Genomic DNA, 15,956 nt, shown 5'->3' with positions numbered 1-15,956 from the left:
TGAAGCCTGCTTACACACTCACTAAAGCTGGCAATAAAGCAGACATCAGTACACCTGTAAAGAGATGGGAACTTGAGACTAATTCTGTTGTATTGTCCTCCTTTACCAATACCCCCCCCCCCCCCCCCCCCCCACCCACAACCCCCACCAACAATAACTCACAAGCAGAAAACCAAAAGGTAGCAGACACTAACCCACAGACTCATCTGCAGCGAGAATTCCTTTGCCAGGGGTGGTGATCTGCAAAGCAATATCAGACAGCTCCTTCTTCTGGGCAGGGGTGAGTGCAGAAAATTGGTGCGTCATCTTCCAATGGTGTGTGTGGCCAAAGCTGTAAGAAAGGAATGTTAAAACCACAGGTCACTCCCATATCAGTAAATCAATGCACAGTGCTTCTTCCTCCCCAGCATTCTGTCTTCACCATCGGATAACTTTAAAAACAAACTGAATTTAGGTCACTTGGCACTTACACATTCATGGCAGCTGCTGGGAGACATTTAAAGTTCTCATGACAACCAAAACCTAATGTAATGCTGTCAGCAGGAATGCTGGTAGATTGGGCTGGTATTTGCAGTTGGTGTGTAGGGGATGGGACTCAGTGTGCTTATTTATTCTCCCCACTGCAGTAAAAATAGATTTCCAAGCTTACACATTCACAAGTGCGTTTCCCGGCACATGTACCATTTTGCAAAGTGACAAATCGTAATCAGAAAGATTAATGGAATGTTAGCCTTTATCTCAAGGGTTTAGAATACAGAGCAGAGGAAGTGATGCTTCAGTTGTATGGAGCATTGGTTAGACCCCCAACTGGAGCACTGAGTTCAGTTCTGGGCACCAGGCCTCAGGAACGATATCTTGGCCTTGGAAGGGGTGTATTGCAGATTCACCAGAATGATACCATGTCTAAGAGGTTTAGGAACACAACAGTAGGCCATTCAGCCCTTCGAGCCTACTCTGCCATTCAATTAGATCATGGCTGATCATCTCAATGCCACTTTCCCGCGCTATCCCCATATCCCTAGATGTCATTAGTATCCAGATATCCATCAATTTCTGTATTGAACATGCTCAATGATTGTGCTTCCACATCCCTCTGGGATAGAGCATTCCAAAGATTCACCACCCTTTGACAGAAGAAATTCCACCTCATCTCAGTTTTAAATGGCTTACCCCTTATTCTGAGACTCTGTCCCCTGATTCTAGACTCACCAGCCAGGGGAAACATCCTATCCACATCCACCCTGTAAGAATTTTTTTAAGTTTCAACAAGATCACCTCTCATTCTCCGAACCGCTAGAGAATACAGGCCTAGTTTCCTCAATCTCTCCTCATAAGACAATGCCGACATCCCACTCACTCTATGGCAAGTATATTCTTCTTTAGATGAGACAACCAAAATTGTATACAATACTCCAGGTGTGGTCTCACCAAGGCTCTATATAATTGCTGCAAGACTTCTTTACTCCTGTACTCAAAACTCCTTGCAAGGAAGGCAAATGGTATGTTGGCCTTCAGATTAGTTGCTGTACCTGCATGCTCGCTTTTAGTGACTCATGAACAAGGACACCCAAGTCCCTTTGGACATCAACACTTCCCATCTTCTCACCATTTGTGGAATACTCTGTTTTCCTACCAAAGTGGATAACTTCACACTTATTCACATTATATTCCATCTGCCATGTTCTTGCCCATTCACTTAGCCTGTACAAGTCCCCTTGAAGCCTCCTTGCATCCTCCTCACAACTTACATGCCTACCTAGTTTTGTGTCATCAGGAAATTTGGAAATATTACATTTGGTCTCCCCATCCAAGTCATTTATATAGGCTGTGAACAGCTGTGGCCTCAGCACTGATCCTTGCGGTACCCCACTGGTAACAGCAGTCCATCCTGAGAATGACCCCCTTATTCCCACTCTCTGTTTTCTGTCTGTTAACCAACTCTCAATCTATACCAGTATATTACTCCCAATTCCATGTTTTGTTTACTATCCTCCTGTGTGGGACCTTATCAAAAGCCTTCTGAAAATCCAAACACAACACATCCGCTGGTTCTCCTTTATCTATGCTACAAGTAACATTCTCAAAAAACTCCCAACAGGTTTGTCAGACATGATTTCCCTGGGGTTACATTTGCTACTTTCTAGTCTGCAGGAACCTTTCCAGGATCTATAGAATTTTGAAAGATAAACACCAATGTAGCCACTATCTCTATTGTCACCTCCTTCAACACTCTGGGATGCAGCTCATCTGGTCCAGGGGATTTATCAATCTTCAATCCAGTTAATTTCGAGTACTACCTCTTTATTGATACTAATTTCTTTTAGTTCCTCATTTTCACAAGTTCCTTGGTTCCCTAGTATTTTGGGGAAATTTACTGTACCTTCCTCCGTGAAAACAGACACAAAAGTGATTGTTTAGTTTCCCTGCCATTTCTCTATTCTCCATTATAAATTCTCCTATCTCCACCTGTAACGGACCCACATTTGTCCTTGCTCACCTTTTCCTTTTCACGTACCTAAAGAAGCTTTACAGTCTGTCTTTGTTTCTCACTAGCTTATATTCATATTCTCTTTTCCCTTTCTTGGTCCTCCTTTGCAAGATTCTAAATTGTTCCCAATCCTCAGGCTTACCACTTTTTCTGGCAACCTTATAAACCACTGCCTTTGATATAATTAAATTATGGAGGACAGGTTCCATAAACTTGGATTATATTCTCTAGTTTAGATCATTGAGCAGTGATCTAATGAAGGTGTTTAAAATGATAACGAATTTGATAGAGTAAATACAGAGAAACGATTTCCTCTGATGGGGAGGGCAGAATCGTAACAGTAGAGCTAGACTATTCCACACACACACCCACACCCCCACACGCGCTAATGGAAATCTGAAACACATTCTCCAAAATGACTGGATGCTGGGGTCAACTGAAAATTTTCAAAGCAGAGACAGATTTTTTATTAAGTAAAGGTATTAATAGCTATGGATCAAGGTGGGTAAATAGAATTGAGGTAAAGATCAGCAATGATCTAATTAAATGACAGAACTGGCTCAAGTGGCTGACTGCTGTTCCTGTGCTCCTGATTGCTGTTCATTTTTTTTTTTCCAAAATATACTTTATTCATAGAAATCTGTAAAAAATACTTTACCAAACAGTTTCAAACAGCACCAAGTCAAAAAATACAAACAGTGCAAAGGCAGTCCGTTACCTTCTATACAATCATGAGTTGCCTCACAACCCTTCCATTTCATTGTCATGCCAGATACATTTTTACATTTTACACTGATTGCTGTTCATTGGAAATTGTATGCATACGAATGTCAAACAACAACAGTATCAGGCTGAGCTGTGATGTCCTTCATGGATCAATAATCTGCTACCACTGTACAGTCAACCATAAAGAATCATCTCAACCTTTTATTCTTCCAGACTCAAACCACTGGAACTGCTTCATTTTTGTTATTTTTCATGCTTTCCATTCTACTTGCAATAACTTGCATTTATATATCGCGTCTTTTATGTAGAAATATTGACAAGGCACTTCACAGAAGCATTATCGAACAAAGTTTGGCACCGAGCCATTTTAAGTAGATATTAGAACAGATATTAGGTCACATGACCAAAAGCTTGATCAAAAAGAGGTAGGTTTTAGGGAGTGTCTTAAAAAGGAGGAAAGCAAGGTGGAGGAGTTTAGGGAGGGAATTCTAGAGCTCAGGGCCCAGGCAGCTGAAGGCACAGCCGCCAATGGTGGGGCGATTAACATCGGCAATGCGCAAGAGGCCAGAACTCGAGGAGGAGGAGAGAGATAGAGAGACAGATACAGCACTGAAACAGGCCCTTCGGCCCACCGAGTCTGTGCCGACCATCAACCACCCATTTATACTAATCCTACATTAATCCCATATTCCCTACCACATCCCCCCCTTCCCTCAATTCTCCTACCACCTACCTATACTAGGGGCAATTTACAATGGCCAATTTACCCATCAACCTGCAAGTCTTTGGCTGTGGGAGGAAACCAGAGCACCCAGAGGAAACCCACGCAGACACAGGGAGAACTTGCAAACTCCACACAGGCAGTACCCAGAACTGAACCCGGGTCGCTAGAGCTGTGAGGCTGCGATGCTAACCACTGCGCCTCTCAATAGATTTCAAAGGATTGTAAGACTAGTGCAGGTTACAGAGATAGAGAGGGGTGAAGCCATGGAAGGATTACCTATCCTCTTTTAGTTACTCTCACATTCTTATCACTGACTATTTGACCATTTCCTGTTCTTTCCATCTGTAATGTTTTCTACTTCTCAATAAGGGTTCCACACCTAAATTGCAGATTGTAATTTCTCAACAAATTTTGCCTGACCTGCTCAATGTTTCCAGTTTTCTGCTTTTGAAGTATCAGCTCCCCAGTTAGGCAATGCAACAGAGGTCAGCTGGTGCCATAGAACTGTGACTGGGATCCCAGAGGGCAATCAGTGCCTGTGGAACTGTGGCCCAATATAGAGTCACCATCCTCAGCAGAGATATGGAGAGGAAAAGGTTAATTTTTTTAAAACTACTTTTCTGCCTCTACCACAGCATTCTATGGAATCTAAACACAAAACATTCTCAGCTCTAAATTAAAATAGTGTATAATGGATTTGGAAGGGGTTTATTTTAGCAGAAGTTTGAATTTTATTTATATCCTGGCTGTGAAGCTTGGTTCCTGTTGCAATCTCACAGCCCCTGGACAAAGGAATTTTCTCAGCACCCATCACACTCATTTAAATTTATTGTCTCTGGTTCCCTTCCCAGTCACCACAGTCCTGGCTGGCAAAGGCTCAAGCATAGAACTGTGTAACTGAAATCTCCCTCATTAATAAAGGATCACCACTCTCAGCAGGCAGCCAGCATACACAGTATACCATTTTCTCAGAGATGCTCAGAGGCAGACATTTTACCTTTCTCCTGCAAAACAGGTTTGTCGCTGATTACTGGCATTCTGTTGCTGATCAGCTAAACCCTCATGAAGCACAGCTCTCAGATTCAGAAGCAGGGCGAAGAGAATGAAGTAACCCAACATGGTTTAAGAGTCAAGGAAATAGAGGGAAGAGAGAAAAAAGGGATCTATCTGGGCCAAACGCAAGTTGCCACAAATCATCGCACCAAATGATCAACAACTGGCACTTATATAGTTCCCTTAAATTTAGTAGAATATCCCAAGGCACTTCAACACTGAGACACAAAGTTATATTAGGACAGGTGACCAAAAGTTTGGTCAAAGTGTCAGGTTTTAAGGAGCATCCTGCAAGCAGGAGAGAGAGAGGGGTGGAGAAGTTTAGGAGGGAATTACAGAGCCTAGGGCCTAGGAAGCCGAATGAACAGCAGCCAGTGGTGCAGCGATTAAAATTAGGGTGCGCAAGAGCCCAGAGATCGCGGCTAGGGTCAGAGGTGGTTACAGAGATAGGCCATAGAGTGATTTGAAAACAAGGATGATAATTTTAAAAATCGAGGTATTGCCAAACCGGAAGCAAATATGGGTCAATAAGCACAGGGGTGATGGGTGAACGGGACTTGGTGTGAGTTAGGATTTGGACAGCAGAGTTTTGGATGAGCTCAAATGTATGGAGAGTGGAAGATGGAAGACCAGTCAGGAGAACATTGGAATTGTCAAGTCTGAAGGTAACGAAGGCATGGATGAGGGTTTCAGCAGCAGGTGAGCGGAGGCAGAAGTGGAGTCGGGTGATATTACAGGAGGTGGAAGTAGAGAGCTGGTGATGGAGAGAGTATCGGGTCAGAAGCTCAGCTCATGGTCAAGTAGGACAGGGAGGTTGTGAACAGTCTGGTTCAGCTTTGTACAGTCGCCAGGGAGAGGGATGGAGTCCGGGTCTAGGGAACGGAGTTTGTGTTGGGGACTGAAAAAAATTGCTTTGATCTTCCCAATATTTATTTGGAGGAAATTTCTGCTCATCCATTAGTGGATGTTCGACAAGCAGTTTGATAAATTAGACACAGTAGAGGGGTCAAAAGAGGTGGCGGAGAGATAGAACTGGGAGTCATCAGTGTACAGGTGGAACCAAACCTGTTTTCAGATGATGGGAGATAGGAGAGGGACAAGGATAATCCTTGGTGGAGCCCAGAGGTGATGGCATGGGAGCAGATAGGGGAAGCCACTGCAGGTGATTCTCTGGCTATGAACGAATAGATAAGAATGGAATCAGGTAAGTGCAGTCCCACCCAGCTGAACAACAGAGGAGGATGGTACAATTAATGGCATCAAAAGTTTCTGATAGGTCAAGGAGGGATAGTTTACCATGATCACAGTAACAGAGGATGTCATTTGTCACTTTAAAGGCCATTTTAGTACTGTGACAGGGGCGGAAATCAGATTGGAACGATTCAAACATGGAGTTGCGAGGAAAATGGGCACAGATTTCAGAGGTGACAGCACATTCAAGGATTTGAGGGGTAAAGAGGTTGGAGGTAGACTGGTAGTTTACAAGGACATGGGCCAAGGGTGGGTTATTTTGAGGAGGTGATGATGGCCAATTTGAAGGGGCGAGGGACAGTACCTGAGGAGAAGGAACCATTAACAATATTAACTAACATTGGGGCCAGGAAGGAAAGTTGGGTGGTCAACAATTTGGTAGCAGTCAGATCAAGGAAGCAGGTGGTGGATCTCTGGCAACAGTTTGAAGTGACCCTGAGGTGAGCTTCTGACTACATATGCCCACCATCACTAAGACTGCCTATTTCCACCTCAGTAACATCACCCAAATGCACCTCTGCCCATCTGCTGCTGAAACCCTCATCCATGCCATTGTTATCTCTAGACTTGCCTACTCTGATGCATTCCTGGCTGGCCTCCTACATTCTACCCTCCGTAAACTTGAAATCATCCAAAACACTGCTGCCCGTGTCCTAACTTAGACCAAGTCCCATTCACCCATCACCCCTGTGCTTGGTGACCTCCATTGGCTCCTGGTCAAGCAACATCTTGATTTTAAAATTCTCATCCTTGTTTTCAAATCCCACCATTGGCCTCACCCTCTCCCTATCACTGTAATCTCCTCCAGCTCCACAACCCTCCGAGAGACCTGCATTTCTCCAATTCCGGCCTCGTCAGCATCTTTCAGTGCCTAGGCCCTAAGCTTTGTAATTCCCTCCCTAAATTCCACTGTCTCTCTACCTATCTTTCCTCCTTTAAAAATCTTCTTAAAAATCTACCTCTTTGTCCAAGCTTTTGGTCAGCTGCTCGGATATCTCTTCCTGTATCTCAGTGTCAAACATTTTTTTATAATGCTCCGGTGAAGTGCCTTGGGACGTTACATTAACGGCACTATATAAATACAAGTCATTGTTGTCTTGGACAAGATGAGCTTAGAGAGGTCATGAGATGAGTTAAGAGAAACTAGATAAAGATGCAAGTTCAGGACTAGGGCAAGAGGGAACCTTAGGGAAAGAAAAACACCAAGTAAACAAGGACAATTTGCATTTCCTCTTACCCTCCCCTCCTACTTTTCCCTTTTTTGATAGCATTGCTGAGATAGGGCGGCACAGTGGCGCAGTGGTTAGCACTGCAGCCTCACAGCTCCAGCGACCCGGGTTCAATTCTGGGTAATGCCTGTGTGGAGTTTGCAAGTTCTCCCTGTGTCTGCGTGGGTTTTCCCCGGGTGCTCCGGTTTCCTCCCACAAGCCAAAAGACTTGCAGGTTGGTAGGTAAATTGGCCATTATAAATTGTCACTAGTACAGGGCTAAATTGTGGCGAGTCGAAGAGACTTAGTAGTTGGCAGGAAAAAAGACAGAGGCGCAAGGGGAGAGCCAACTGTGCAACAGCCCCAACAAACAAATTTCTCTGCAGCACCTGTGGAAGAGCCTGTCACTCCAGAATTGGCCTTTATAGCCACTCCAGGCGCTGCTTCACAAACCACTGACCACCTCCAGGCGCTTATCCATTGTCTCTCAAGATAAGGAGGCCCAAAAGAAAAAATAGGTAGGTGGTAGGGAAATATAGGGACAGGTGGGGATGTGGTAGGAATACAGGATTAGTGTAGGATTAGTATAAATGGGTGGTTGATGATCAGCACAGACTCGGTGGGCCAAAGGGCCTGTTTCAGTGCTGGATCTCTAAATCTAAACTAAAGAATAACAGGTGCACACTTGTACCTAGCCCAGTGGCCAAAGTACAGGGCCGGGATTTTACGCTGGGCAGACAAGAGCTGGCCACCGACTGAAAGGTTGGTGGCAAAGCCGCTTCCACTTTGCCTGGGGATCCGTTCCGTATTTTACGGGTCCTCATACTTTAATTGTTCCAAGGCGGGACTTCCACCCGCTTGAGGGAGGAAGTCCTGCCTCATTTAGCTGCCAGCCAATCAGATGGCTGGCAGCTTAGTCCCAGCAGCGCCACCGGGAGCGGTGGCCACTACAGGGACTGCAGCCCAGCCGACCGCAGCAGAAGACATGGAGCTGGGAGTTAAGGTAAGTTTTGGTTGCCTCACCGGAGGTAATCGGTCGAGCCCCAGCGAGGCAAGGGTGGTCGGATGGAGGTGGGGGGGGGGGGGTGAGGAAGGAAGAGTGTTAGAGTAGTGGGGGGCGGCCCTCCATGGGCACCCTATGCCCGATCATCAGGCCGCCCCCTCCGCCTAGTTCGCCCAGGTGGCTTTTCCCGGCTCCAGGACGCCTGCTTGCCATGTGTAAAATCCACATGGAGGCAGGCGAAGGCCCTTACGTGGCCGTTAAGTGGCCACTTAAGAGCCTTGATTGGCCTGGGGCAGACGGGCTGTTTTTCACCTCTCTTTCCCCACCCCCCCCCCCCCCCCCCGCCCCCCAAAAGCAGGTCAGGAGAGCCGCCTGCTCTATTTTACACCACCTCCCTGCCACCATCCGGCTTGCTGGGGTGGTGTAAAATTCCAGCCCAGGAGTCAGTACAGTGGGTATCAGCAAGCTGTTGGACAGTTGGAGTGGGGAGGGTGTTACAGCTGAACCCATTTGCTATTACTGAGACTGTTATTGCTATTACTGAGACTTGGTTGAGGGAAGGGCATGATTGGCAACTAAATATCCCAGGATATCGATGCTTCAGGCGGGATAGAGAGGGAGGTAAAAGGGGTGGAGGAGTTGCATTACTGGTCAAAGAGGATATCACAGCTGTGCTGAAGGAGGGCACTATGGAGGACTCGAGCAGTGAGGCAATATGGGCAGAACTCAGAAATAGGAAGGGTGCGGTAACAATGTTGGGGCTGTACTACAGGCCTCCCAACAGCGAGCGTGAGATAGAGGTACAAATATGTAAACAGATTATGGAAAGATGTAGGAGCAACAGGGTGGTGGTGGTGATAGGAGATTTTAATTTTCCCAACATTGACTGGGATTCGCTTAGTGTTAGAGGTCCAGATGGAGCAGAATTTGTAAGGAGCATCCAGGAGGGTTTTCTAGAGCAGTATGTAAATAGTCCAACTCGGGAAGGGGCCATACTGGACCTGGTATTGGGGAATGAGCCCGGCCAGGTTGTTGAAGTTTCAGTAGGGGACTACTTTGGGAATAGTGATCACAATTCCGTAAGCTTTAAAATACTCATGGACAAAGACGAGAGTGGTCCAAAAGGGAGAGTGCTAAATTGGGGGAAGGCCAACTACACAAAAATTCGGCAGGAGCTGGGAAATGTAGATTGGGAGCAGCTGTTTGAAGGTAAATCCACATGTGATATGTGGGAGGCTTTTAAAGAGAGGTTGATTAGCGTGAAGGAGAGACATGTTCCTGTGAAAATGAGGGATAGAAATGGCAAGATTAGGGAACCATGGATGACAGGTGAAATTGTGAGACTAGCTAAGAGGAAAAAGGAAGCATACATAAGGTCTAGGCGGCTGATGAAAGACGAAGCTTTGAAAGAATATCGGGAATGTAGGACCAATCTGAAACGAGGAATTAAGAGGGCTAAAAGGGGTCATGAAATATCTTTAGCAAACAGGGTTAAGGAAAATCCCAAAGCCTTTTATTCATATATAAGGAGAAAGAGGGTAACTAGAGAAAGGATTGGCCCACTAAAGGACAAAGGAGGAATGTTATGCTTGGACTCAGAGAAAATGGGTGAGATTCTAAACGAGTACTTTGCATCGGTATTCACCGAGGAGAGGGACATGACGGATGTTGAGGTTAGGAACAGATGTTTGATTACTCTAGGTCAAGTCGGCATAAGGAGGGAGGAAGTGTTGGGTATTCTAAAGGGCATTAAGGTGGACAAGTCCCCAGGTCCGGATGGGATCTATCCCAGGTTACTGAGGGAAGCGAGAGAGGAAATAGCTGGGGCCTTAACAGATATCTTTGCAGCATCCTTAAACACAGGTGAGGTCCCGGAGGACTGGAGAATTGCTAATGTTGTCCCCTTGTTTAAGAAGGGTAGCAGGGATAATCCAGGTAATTATAGACCGGTGAGCCTGACGTCAGTGGTAGGGAAGCTGCTGGAGAAGATACTGAGGGATAGGATCTATTCCCATTTGGAAGAAAATGGGCTCATCAGTGATAGGCAACATGGTTTTGTGCAGGGAAGGTCATGTCTTACCAACTTAATAGAATTCTTTGAGGAAGTGACAAAGTTGATTGATGAGGGAAGGGCTGTCGATGTCATATACATGGACTTCAGTAAGGCGTTTGATAAGGTTCCCCATGGCAGGCTGATGGAGAAAGTGAAGGCGCTTGGGGTCCAAGGTGTACTAGCTAGATGGATAAAGAACTGGCTGGGCAACAGGAGACAGAGAGTAGCAGTAGAAGGGAGTTTCTCAAAATGGAGACGTGTGACCAGTGGTGTTCCACAGGGATCCGTGCTGGGACCACTGTTGTTTGTGATATACATTAATGATTTGGAGGAAAGTATAGGTGGACTGATTAGCAAATTTGCAGACGACACTAAGATTGGTGGAGTAGCAGATAGTGAAGGGGACTGTCAGAGAATACAGCAGAATATAGATAGATTGGAGAGTTGGGCAGAGAAATGGCAGATGGAGTTCAATCAGGGCAAATGCGAGGTGATGCATTTTGGAAGATCCAATTCAAGAGTGAACTATACAGTAAATGGAAAAGTCCTGGGGAAAATTGATGTCCAGAGAGATTTGGGTGTTCAGGTCCACTGTTCCCTGAAGGTGGCAACGCAGGTAAATAGAGTGGTCAAGAAGGCATACGGCATGCTTTCCTTCATCGGACGGGGCATTGAGTACAAGAGTTGGCAGGTCATGTTACAGTTGTATAGGACTTTGGTTCGGCCACATTTGGAATACTGCGTACAGTTCTGGTCGCCACATTATCAAAAGGATGTGGATGCTTTGGAGAGGGTGCAGAGGAGGTTCACCAGGATGTTGCCTGGTATGGAGGGCGCTAGCTATGAAGAGAGGTTGAGCAGATTAGGATTATTTTCATTAGAAAGACGGAGGTTGAGGGGGGACCTGATTGAGGTGTACAAAATCATGAGAGGTATAGACAGGGTGGATAGCAAGAGGCTTTTTCCCAGAGTGGGGGTTTCAATTACTAGAGGACACGAGTTCAAAGTGAAAGGGGAAAAGTTTAGGGGGGATATGCGTGGAAAGTTCTTTACGCAGAGGGTGGTGGGCACCTGGAACGCATTGCCAGCGGAGGTGGTAGATGCGGGCACGATGGAGTCTTTTAAGATGTATCTAGACAGATACATGAATGGGCAGGAAGAAAAGAGATACAGAACCTTAGAAAATAGGCGACATGTTTAGAGAGAGGATCTGGATCGGCGCAGGCTTGGAGGGCCGAAGGGCCTGTTCCTGTGCTGTAATTATCTTTGTTCTTTGTTCTTTGTTCTTGTTCAACCCAACAAAAGCAAAAACAGTGACTGATGTTTACCCTTTCATTAGCTTAGGGCACAATGGCCAACTGGCTGAGAGCAGCTAACTTGGCACAGACCAAATTAACCAGTTCCATATCATTCCCACAGTTTATCCCCTCAAATCACCCACACCACCAGCAACAGATCTATACCCACCAGGATCTCACCCTGGTGTTACACAGCTCAAACACTCTCCAGATACAATCTAATGTTAAATTTGAACAACGCCACATTGTTCTACAAAGTCAGAAAGTATAGGGGCGGGGGGGATAAAAAGGGTCGAGAAAGGGGCAGGGGGGATAAAAAGGGTCGAGAAAGGGGCAGGGGGGATAAAAAGGGTTGAGAAAGGGGCAGGGGGGGATAAAAAGGGTTGAGAAAGGGGCAGGGGGGGATAAAAAGGGTCGAGAAAGGGGCGGGGGGGATAAAAAGGAAGTTTCTGTATGAATCAGAGAAGACAATGGGCATGTGTACATGGAGCTATATCAGCATGCAGTGAGGTGGCTATCAGGCCTGGAGACCCTCAGGGAAAACCAGCTCTTGTCCATTGTTACTTAGTGTACACAAGTGGTTGGAAATTAGCTGAGTTTGCGAATACCAAGCCTGTGAAGGGGAAGGGAAGGGGTGTTGCAAATCTGGAATAGCAAAAATACTATGGGATTAGAAAATTGGGTCTGACAAATGACAGACATTGTTTAAACGAATAAATACAAACTGATGTGATAGAAGAAAAATATAAGCTAAACAGAAGAGAAAGACTTTCATTTTTACAACTCCTTTCACGATTGACATCCCAAAACACTTTATAACCAATTAAGTAGTTTTGAAATGAATAATAGTTAGTAGTTTTGAACGATAGTCACTGTTGTAATGTAGAAAACATGGCAGCCAATTGGTCCCACAAACAACAGTATAGTACTGACCAGATAATCTGTTTTAGCGGTCGAGATATACTTAGTGGCCAGGACATGAGGGAGGATCCCTGCTCTTGTCCTTTATGTCTTTTACATCAACCTCAGAAGACAGATGGACTCTCAGTTGAAAGAGTCTTATCTGAAAGACAGCACCTTCAGCTGTGCTGCACACCCTCAGGACTGCCCTCCAGTAACACAGCATGCTCTCAGGAATGCACTGGTGTGTCAGCCTGGATTATGTGCTCACGTCTCCGCCATGGGACTTCAACGTACAACTTTCTGACTCAGCAAAAAGACTGCTACCCATTGAGCCATGGCTGACACCAATACAGTTAGTGGGAAACTCACCGAAACTATTAGCACAGTGGGCAGCTGTCGAAAAGCAACAAGCAAGATCTTCTTTGGGTAGCCAGAGAGATAAGCCTATGCAAAGCCTGGTCTAGTTCCCTGGAAGGACTGGACAGTTTGTTACCCTACTACAGTATGAATATACAAGACCTCAAGGTATTTGAGCTTCTACTGTGTACAGATAACCTGAAGTAATAATAGATTGGACATAGTGAAGCTCTACAAAGCAACTGTGGAAAGCCCAATTATATTGAACAACTGGATATTTGGCAGAGAGAATAACTGGAGAGTGAGCAATAATATTTTAACAATTCTGGGGCAGGCCAACAGCCTGTGATGTCTCTTTATTACATATTTCCCACATTCCTGTGAGATATCTGGCCCAATATTTACTATGCAAATACCCCAACACTATTCAACTTCACGGAGATCCTGGGGTGACCGCATTAAATGAAAAGGGCATTTTGGCACAGCATGTGTCAGAACCCGGCTACTCCCTCCCCTATTGCGACTGCTATGCAGGTGACTGCAATATCCTTGTGGTTCAGATGCCAGAAGTGCTGATGCGGGCTTTAATCACACATTTCATCTTCACTGACTCTCAAGGTCATGAAGTGAAATCAGCAACATGCTATCTGGGCATTTGGAACTTCAGTCCATCAGCAACAACAAAGCAAGGGCAAAGATAAATTACTCAGTGCAACAAATTCAATTTGCACAAGATTTCCCTACAGGTCATCTCCACATCTAGTATAGATGAGGAAACATTAACAAGCAGACATTTAGGTTCCTTAAACCAAGTGAGTTTGAAGAAATGTCCACACTTCACACAACACATCCCTCAATCAACAATTGTCAAATAATTCTCAGGCAAGCCACAAGGATTTGGGAAAATCCCAACATCTTGGGAAATTGAACTGTCTGGGGCAATAGGGAGGCACACTCTGCAATTGGAGGGGAGATAATACAACTTATTCAAGACACTGTACTCTGTATCTAACCCCGTTTTTTTTTCAACCCCGTGCTGTACCTGTCCTGGGAGTGTTTAATGGGGACAGTGTAGAGGGAGCTTTACTCTGTATCTAACCCCGTACTGTACCTGTCCTGGGAGTGTTTGATGAAGACAGTGTGGAGGGAGCTTTACTCTGTATCTAACCCCGTACTCTACCTGTCCTGGGAGTGTTTGATGGGGACAGTGTAGAGGGAGCTTTACTCTGTATCTAACCCTGTACTGTACCTGTCCTGGGAGTGTTTGATGGGGACAGTGTAGAGGGAGCTTTACTCTGTATCTAACCCCGTGCTGTACCTGTCCTGGGAGTGTTTGATGGGGACAGTGTAGAGGGAGCTTTACTCTGTATCTAACCCCGTACTGTACCTGTCCTGGGAGTGTTTGATGGGGACAGTGTAGAGGGAGCTTTACTCTGTATCTAACCCCGTACTGTACCTGTCCTGGGAGTGTTTGATGAAGACAGTGTAGAGGGAGCTTTACTCTGTATCTAACCCTGTCCTGAGAGTGTTTGATGCCAAGGCTTGCGCAGGTGAGGTTGACCTCGTTGCCACATGGACATCACATCCAATGAGCACTGGTCTGAGTTTACTGTGTATCATTCACTCTGCTAATATCTAATAAATGATGTTGCGCAAAGGTGTGTAGATATAATGTGGGCCATTTGAGTGTGAGTGGTGGGTTCGGTTGTCTGCTGGTCTGTCTGTGTCGCTGTCCAATGGCCGACTCAGTTTCAACCTTATTGAAAGTCAAGATTCGCAAGCAAGAAAATTTTAAAATAATTTAAGTTAAACATTCAGTTAAAACACTAACCGCAGACTCACGGCCACCAAAACAAATCATTTTAAAGTCATCCCCTTCCTACAATTGTAAATGAAACAGCAAGTGATTAAAAGTCTCATTGAAACCAATCCAGACTGAAGCGCAGGCTTTACTGTCTGTAATTAATTCTATTTAAGGCCATTTGCAGACCTGGACCAAATACAAATACAAACCCCTCTAACCCTTCACTCTGCTTCTCACCGAACACGACTCCGTCTTCTCTTTCTTTCTCACTCCAGCTCCGATTCTGCTGTGTCCCCAGCTGGATTAGTCCTGAATGCGGTTTTCTACGCTCCGCCTCCGGTTTAATACAGCGATTGTGATGCCGCAGAGATACGTGACTGGCGCAAACTCCGCCCAGAGCCGCGACGGCGGGGACGGGCCCAGCGCACACCCACAAACCAACCCAGAGACCATTCAACACACAGTTAAACCCTCCCCTAAACCCATCAAATTCAAACCTCGGCATACTCGTCCCAACCATCCCATACAGGCATAAAACAACCCACAAACCATCCAACACAGGCGTAAACTCACCCCAGACTATCCAACACAGACATAAACTCACCACAAACCATCAAAAACAAGCATAAACTCATCCCAAACTATCCAACAGAGGCATAAACCAACCCTAAAGCACGCAACACAGACCTAAACTCATCCCAAACTATCCAACAGAGGCATAAACCAACCCTAAAGCACGCAACACAGACCTAAACTCACCCCAAACTATCCAACACAGACATAAACTCACCCCAAACTATCCAACACAGACATAAACTCACCCCAGACTATCCAACACAGACATAAACTCACCACAAACTATCCAACACAGACATAAACTCACCCCAGACTATCCAACACAGACATAAACTCACCCCAGACTATCCAACACAGACATAAACTCACCCCAAACTATCCAACACAGACATAAACTCACCCCAGACTATCCAACACAGACATAAACTCACCCCAGACTATCCAACACAGACATAAACTCACCCCAAACTATCCAACACAGACATAAACTCACCCCAGACTATCCAACACAG

At 45.5% G+C, this 15,956-nt stretch overlaps 1 protein-coding gene across 3 annotated transcripts in view; it reads right to left on the bottom strand.

The window, feature by feature from the left end:
* The window catches only part of aldocb (aldolase C, fructose-bisphosphate, b), a 36,372-nt gene extending 21,161 nt beyond the window's left edge, over positions 1 to 15,211 (bottom strand). Inside the window, exons 1-2 of one of the 3 annotated variants that reach the window (XM_068010814.1) lie at positions 15,106 to 15,211; positions 195 to 331 (exon numbers count right to left, since the gene is read on the bottom strand). In XM_068010814.1, the coding sequence (XP_067866915.1) occupies positions 195 to 306 (112 nt within the window). In that variant the 5' untranslated portion in view covers positions 307 to 331; positions 15,106 to 15,211. Of the gene's footprint in view, positions 1 to 194; positions 332 to 15,077 lie in introns of all 3 variants that reach the window. The other 2 variants (XM_068010815.1, XM_068010816.1) reach the window with 2 other exon arrangements.
* Between the last annotated feature and the right edge of the window lie 745 nt (positions 15,212 to 15,956).

This window comes from Heterodontus francisci, chromosome 30, assembly GCF_036365525.1.
Source record: "Heterodontus francisci isolate sHetFra1 chromosome 30, sHetFra1.hap1, whole genome shotgun sequence".
NCBI lineage: Eukaryota > Metazoa > Chordata > Chondrichthyes > Heterodontiformes > Heterodontidae > Heterodontus > Heterodontus francisci.
This window is presented reverse-complemented; position numbering and strand designations above follow the sequence as displayed.